Here is a 7,336-nt window from a genome sequence, read left to right as displayed (position 1 = left end):
GGGACTGTACAGACAACGCAGTGCCAGGTGCAAGAGAGCTGCAACAGGAATCGCAGCAGGTTTACCTGTGCAACATGTCAGAAATTCACCTGTGCCAAATGCAGGGATGATGGACACTGGGTCTGCAAACGCTGTAAAGTTTGAAACACTTTAAAATAAAACAGACTTGTGTATCCATATATTGTGAATGTGTGTCTTTTGTATAAATACATTTCTGAAGGTTTCCATGTCACACACAAAGACTTGCACAGTGAAGCACGAGCGATTTGCTACTGCACTGGGCATTCCAATGTCCTCTACACACACAGTGCCGTCTTTTGCTTCCCATAGGGCTTCCCAGTACCACGGTGCATCTTCCGTGGAGGCATGTTGGGTTCTTGTTCCGTCTCAAAATTCACTTTTGGTGTTATAAGTCAGTGATGGCCAATGAAAATGAAATGAAATGATTTTATTCTGTATGTGTACGAACATGCCATAAACATGCATTGGAGACTGAAGTGTTAGCAAGTTTTCATTTTATTCATGTCATTGTATTAGCAACTTTTCATTCTGTTTTCACAAATGTTTTATAAATAAAACAGACTATTTTGTATAGATACGGAGGCATTTCTGAAAGTTTCCATGTCACACACAGAGGTTTGGCCTGCCTTGGATCTGAGCTACTCTGAGTGAACAAATGCAAATGTGCCAGGCCTCAGAGGTGATGGGGGTGTTTGCACAACAAAAGCAGGAGGACAATGGAGCTGTAGGGGTGCTAGTAGGTGTGAGGTCCAGGGATTTTCCGCAAATTTGCGCAGGCGTAGTAAATCTAGTGGTAATCTACAATGCACCTGCTGGCCCTAGTTGATCAAAAGAAGCAACCAAATAAACCAACTTGGTGCTTTCAAGATCTTATAAGCAATAGACTTCAATGGATCTTGAATCCATGAGAATCATTTCTCAAACCCAAGACAACAGAAAATCATCTGGAAGACATGGTTCCTGCACAAACATGATTAGTAATGCTATAACAAAACAAAGATACTGTGGTGAACATTGTAACTGTGCAGGAGGAAGTAGCTGCAAAAGACCAGCCAAAGATTGATTAAACTTTCACACTGATTACTTCTGTGTGAGTGGTATCGTGCATTGTACATACCCTAATAATCACACAACTACTTAATCAATGCTTTTTAAAACTTTGCCTTGATTAGAATGGAGTGAACACCCATACCTATAAAACTACTCTCTCATCAGTAATCAGGGAAAAAACCTGTTATAGTCCAAAAAAAGCTTGGCCCATGTCATCACTCACAGGCTCCAAAAAAAGAAAAGTTTAAAACCAACACCTGGTTAAAAGGAAAAAGGTGGCCAGTGGTAGCATGCAACTGTGATTGGGTGGCCTTTGCTTAGGTATATCTCTGACAATGCTGTTACCATTGTGCAATTTCCTGGCCAATAACACAGGTATCTCAGGTATCTGTGGTTTGTGCAATTATTTGTTGCTGCAAATAATAAAGGAAAGAACAGATAACAAGATCCACTCGTTGAAGGGTTTCTATAGAGGAAACATGTCAACTGTGTAGAATAAAAAGTTGACCAGGGCTGAAACCCATTCTCATAGTCCTCACAGACCATATCAGAATCAGAATCAGAATCAGGTTTATTGGCCAAGTGTGTTGACACACACAAGGAAGTTGGTTCCGGCTGTTTGTCTAGTAGTGTAGTGTCCTAGCTTGTGGTTTGGGAGGATTTGATATTAACACTCTGATTCAATTGATTTAGGAGAGGCTTTCTTGTTGAAAAACAGCAGTAGCTAGGCTAACACAGATATTTTATTCTGTAACTTGATCTTTAACTCTGTGGTACTAGCCCCATCTGGCTGGTAAACATGCCTTCCTGGTGCCTGAGTGTACTCCATGGTACATAATAACTTCTGTCTCTTCTGTTGTCTAAATGAATGACTCTCTAAAACATTGTGCAAAGAATAGCATGTTTTGGCTAATTAATTTTTATTTATTTACTTGAAAAGACACACAGAACATAATAGTGGTATATCATTTATTCTACATTTTACATTAAACATTGGCCAGCAGTGTTCCTTACAGGAAATATTGCAAAGATGTCAGTCTATTCAAGCTATTTAAACGAGCTCATCTTTTTACCGGGCCATTTGTGGCTGACTCTAGTCTAACCTAACTAAAATCCAAAGAGACAATTAAAATTTTATAAGAAAAGAATGAAAAATTATGCTTCGTAACTTGAACTAGTTACTAGATAGTTTGAACTAAAAAGAAACTGCTTAGGAAAACAAATTAAAAAGAGACTATACTATAAAATATGTTATTATGCAATTTAACATTAATTGGTGGAGAAGGATATTAAAATGCTAGAAAGAAATTTACATTTTTTCCTTTCAAAACATTTTACAGGCACTTCAGTTTGGTATTTCATACAGAGCAACCCTGGGAACAACTGAAGTCCCACGAGCTGTAAATATCTCTGAACTGGCTTATGTAGGTGGTTAATTTTCTATAAAAAGTAATTTAAGACTGGTCACATTGGCTATTTTGGTCTAACACACCATGTTGCAATCATATACTATAAATCACTTAAGGTTTGTTTTGAGGGGTTGAATAATTGAGTTACCTGTTCAAAATAATCCATCTTAAGTTATTTCACTTATAGCAACATTTAAAAATAAATAAATAAATAAATAAATAAATACAACTGATATCTGAAGCATAATCATTATCTGTCACACTTGAATCACTTGTATAACAAATGTATGTACTCATGACAGTGTTGCTGCCTTTTAACTTTATTTACTGAATATGTAGAAAGGTCAACCTCCCTGCATATCTATTTATCCATGTACATTTGGAATTTAGATTGCCATTTTTAAGTGGAAAATATAAATGTTGGGGGCTCCATAGCAATCACACCCTCACCAGTGTGTTAATAATAAACTGACATGTTCTTCGCCTATAAGAAGCCACAGACAGGGTAAAGCACAAATCAAGACATAATAATCATAATAGAATGGATTTTTTCTGGATGACTTTTAATCAAAATCCTCAGCTGGTGAACCAGTTGTTCACTATACCCTTGGCTTTTGTGTTTTACATCTTAGCAACACAAGGATATCTCACACTGTTTAACAGGTAAGAATGCATGTTTATTATATGAAATATTTTATTGCCATTCATTCTTCATTAATTAAGTCAAATAATGTAAGGGAATTTATTTTGGTAAGGCATATCTGTCTGGCATTCGGAGGATTCATACTTGCTGTTCTGACAATGGGTCCATACAGCATGATGCTGTTTATCACCAACATCATATTTGTGTTACTGGTGCGCTTCATGGAGCCAGTTCATATTCACTACTGGATTTTTGGGCTGCAGATATGGTGGCAAACATTGTGGCACTTCTATATGCAGTACAAGCAATACTGGCTCCAAGAACCTGCAGATTCCAGGTAAAGTTTTTTCAGTCTCACAGAACATAGCATTTTGAATATATATATAATTCAAAATGCTATATATATATAATGAGCTATATATATATAATGATTTTTTTTTTTGTAACTTAGGCTTGTGCTGGCCATGTCTGCTCTAATGCTTCTCAGTCAGAGAGTCACGTCAGTATCAATGGATCTCCAGGAAGGAAAAATCATCAGACATTTCCGTAAAGGCCACCAGAGCCAAGTTGTTTCCCTCGTTCCTTTCCTGAGCTACACTCTGTATTTTCCTGCCCTTCTTGGAGGACCGCTTTGTCCATTTAATACTTTTGTGAACTTTGTGGAGCAGATGAGTGTCAATCCACCACCGTCTCCACTTACCATTCTGCTTTGGAAGATGCTGCAGGTTTTACTTCTGTTAGTTCTTAAATTTCTGTTTACAAGCTTTTTACAGTGTAGCATGTTCAACCTAAGTAGCTCTCCATGTATATTATGGATCTGGATCTTCTCCCTGGTGCTCAGATTAAATTATTATGTTCACTGGAAATTAAGTGAATGTGTTAACAATGCAGCAGGATTAGGTTTCAGTGGGTACAGTACAAGTGGATGCGCATTGTGGAATGGACTTTCTGATGGTGATGCATTTGAGATTGAAACCTCAAGTAATATTTCAACCTTTGCTCGCCTCTGGAACAGGACAACAGCTGCCTGGTTACGCAGATTAGTGTTTCAGAGGTGCAGCAGGATGCCTGTGCTTATGACATTCAGCTTCTCTGCTTTATGGCATGGTTTGTACCCAGGTCAAGTAGCAGGCTTCCTTGGATGGGCCATAGCTGTGTTAGGAGACCACAAACTACACAAACACCTTTCTCCAAGGTTCACTACAGTTTCTAGGAAAGGCTTGTATACATGTCTAAGCTGGCTCTACACTCAGGTGGTCATTACTTGTGTTGTAGTCACAACTGAACTTCAAAGTTTGGAGGCACTCAAGTTGTTCTGTACAACACACATTGCTCTATTTCCACTTGCAAGCATATTAATACTGTTAATTTTATAAGTCTGAAGAATACACTCACTGGCCACTTTAATAGAAACATACAGTAAATACATCAGCAATTACCCAATCAGCAAAACATGTGGCAGTACTGCAGTGCATAAGATGATGCAGATAAAGTTCAAGAGCTTCAGTTAATGCTCATACCAAACAACAGAATGGGAAGCAAATCCAAAAGTGCATATTGCAAGTGCAAAAGTGCATATTTGGATTATTGGAACTTTATGATTTTTTTTTATTAAAGTAGCCAATGAGTGTACAAAGCTAATGATATTCAAGTATTTTTTGTCTTTTTTATATTTTATTAGAACAATAGCAGTACCAATGCAGTAGATGTGCACATTTATACATATGTAGGTATGTGTGCTTTTTGTAAGTGTATTTGAGATCAGTAAAGGAAATATACACATGTTCTCATGGTAATTAGTGTGTGTGCATATATATTATGTGTGCGCATATATATTTGTGTATTGTTGTCAAGTCACTTTTTTTTTACCCCTGAACATTTTGGAAAATGCCTCTGACACTGCTCAAGAGTCATTTATATTTATTTGTTATCTTGTGTGGAACATTTTTCTGGCAGGATTCCACTTGTCTCCTGAGAGGAAAGAGTTACTACAAAGAAATAATAACTTCCGAAGTTATTCTGATGAAATCAGTCTCTTCCACCATCCACAAGGGCAGGAGGGCTCAGGCTATTGCCTTCACACTTACAAGACCTCAAGCCAATTAAATATATATGGGAGATTTTTTAGATGGATGAGAAAAAAAAATTGAGACAAATTGTGTTCAATTCTCCTTAACAGAGTCTGCTTTCAGAGACTGTGCCAAGGAGCACTGAACCTGTTCTACACCTTAGTCACACATACTGCATTATTCAAGGCAGTGATGATTGTATCTATGAGTTTGTTGTTCAGATACTGCCATCTTGTGTTCATGAACAAGAAAACATAAAAATAACCTATCGGGATCTAAGTCCATATTGATGCCCCTAGACATATAACATATAGTTGTAATGTTAAGTGTTAGATTACTGAATGGGTCTGAGCACTAACAGTGGGCCAGTGTTTATATCTATATCTATACTGTATATCTACATCTTTTCCACATTTGGTAGTATTACAACCAGATCTGAAACAGGTATATTTGAAATATGTCATGAATCTACACATATTTTAGCCCAAAACATTGCTGTATGCTATTGCTGTATATAATTTTCAAAATTATTTGCAAATAGAAATAGAGAATAAAAAAAATACTTACCAAAACCTTTTTTTGTTTAATTAGACTTTGTGTCACAATATAACATTTTGCATATTCAGATGTTAGACATAAATCAAATCACTAAAATCTCACACAACATCACCAGATCTCCAGTGAGTGGAGCTGTATACAGAAAGTACAAAAATATATTTAAACCACAGAAAATTATGTACAATCAAGGTTTTGTACAGCTTATTTATTTATTTGTTTGTTTGTTTTTGTATAATATAAATTATATAGACTCACTATAAAGCCAGTGTTTAAAAAAAGAATCAGTGGATTAAGCTTGAATTTTCAAACTTTACTCTCCCTGGAGAAGCACCATACCCACCGTCCGGTGGATCCTGTACACTTTCATGGTGTATCAGTCAGCTTCACATTTTTAAAAGGTAATTTGTATAATCTGAGTAATTTTTTATAATTTTTATTGATTTGTAAAAGTAAATCTGTATAATAAAACTGTATTATTGTACTTCCTTATTAAAAGTCATGCCTGTATGCAATTTTTAGCTAATTGTTTAATATGTAAACTGCTCTTGACCCTTTGTAATGATGAAATGTTAACAAATCTATAATATAGCTGAATTTTTTTTTTACATTATTTAATTTTGACATTTTGAGCCACAAATTCTCATTTACAAGGTTATAATTCTAAGGTAAGGTTTACACTGTCAGTTTTGCTTTCTGAATTTCCTAAATCTGCTCTAAAATGATCTAAAGGTGTCAAATGTTTCTCATGACTAATAATAATAAAAAAAAAACAAAACATAAAAAATACAAAGAATAAGTCTGTTACAAGTGAAAATACCTATATGTACCTATACCTAAGTTTCAGCGGTAAAAGGAAACATCCCACACTCACCAAGACCAGAAAGTGTTCAGTAAATGTAGTTAAGTGTATAGTTTAAAGGATTAAATATTCAGTCTTCAGTAATGAAGTACTCCTACATCATCCCTTCTCTGTTGCTGTAAAGGATCTTTGGATTGATATTTACTAATTGTTGGTTGTTGATTTAAAGTCATATATAACATTATCAGAGAGGACTACAGTACACTTCTATTTACAACCAAGTTACAAGGCTAAAGGCTATACAGAAAATATCTTAAATAAGCTAAAAAAAATGTGTTTGAGTCTATTATATAAACAATGATGACCTGAATGTTAAGTAATCAAAAGTAACATGCAAACTAAAAGCTTATTGCTTACCCCCAAATTAGTTGATAGTGACAGAACTGCAGTTTGTAATCTTCAGCATTATATTCAGAAGCACTGATCTGATGTCTCAGTAAAATCGAGAAGTTTATGGTGGTTAAGCATACCATGGCCCCATCCTCTATGCTTCAAGGGCATGCTCTGCTTAGACTCATTAGTGGTGGTAGCGCTGGTGGGGTTTGTTGCCTAAGGCCGGTACTACAGGGTGGATAAGGTGTAGAATCTGACTTCTACCAGGAACCTGAGGTTAAGTCTTCCACTCCATAGGCTTGAACCAGGTTGTGGTGGCCCCACATACAGTCCTTTATTTATACAGATTTAATAGTTCTGTCTGAAGTCTCTTTGACAGCAGGTCTGAAGAGTG

At 36.1% G+C, this 7,336-nt stretch overlaps 1 protein-coding gene across 1 annotated transcript; it reads left to right on the top strand.

Moving 5' to 3' along the window:
- The first annotated feature begins 3,021 nt into the window (after positions 1-3,021).
- mboat4 (membrane bound O-acyltransferase domain containing 4) lies at positions 3,022-4,655 on the top strand. The gene is made up of 3 exons (XM_060883876.1): positions 3,022-3,143; positions 3,236-3,460; positions 3,575-4,655. Exons 1-3 carry the CDS (start codon positions 3,022-3,024, stop codon positions 4,497-4,499), a joined length of 1,272 nt encoding a protein of 423 aa, XP_060739859.1. The 3' UTR covers positions 4,500-4,655.
- Positions 4,656-7,336: the final 2,681 nt, after the last annotated feature.

The sequence above is a fragment of the Tachysurus vachellii genome, chromosome 12 (assembly GCF_030014155.1).
Source record: "Tachysurus vachellii isolate PV-2020 chromosome 12, HZAU_Pvac_v1, whole genome shotgun sequence".
Classification (NCBI taxonomy): Eukaryota; Metazoa; Chordata; class Actinopteri; order Siluriformes; family Bagridae; genus Tachysurus; species Tachysurus vachellii.
Note: the sequence above shows the minus strand (reverse complement) of the source record. Positions and strands in the feature narration are given on the sequence as shown.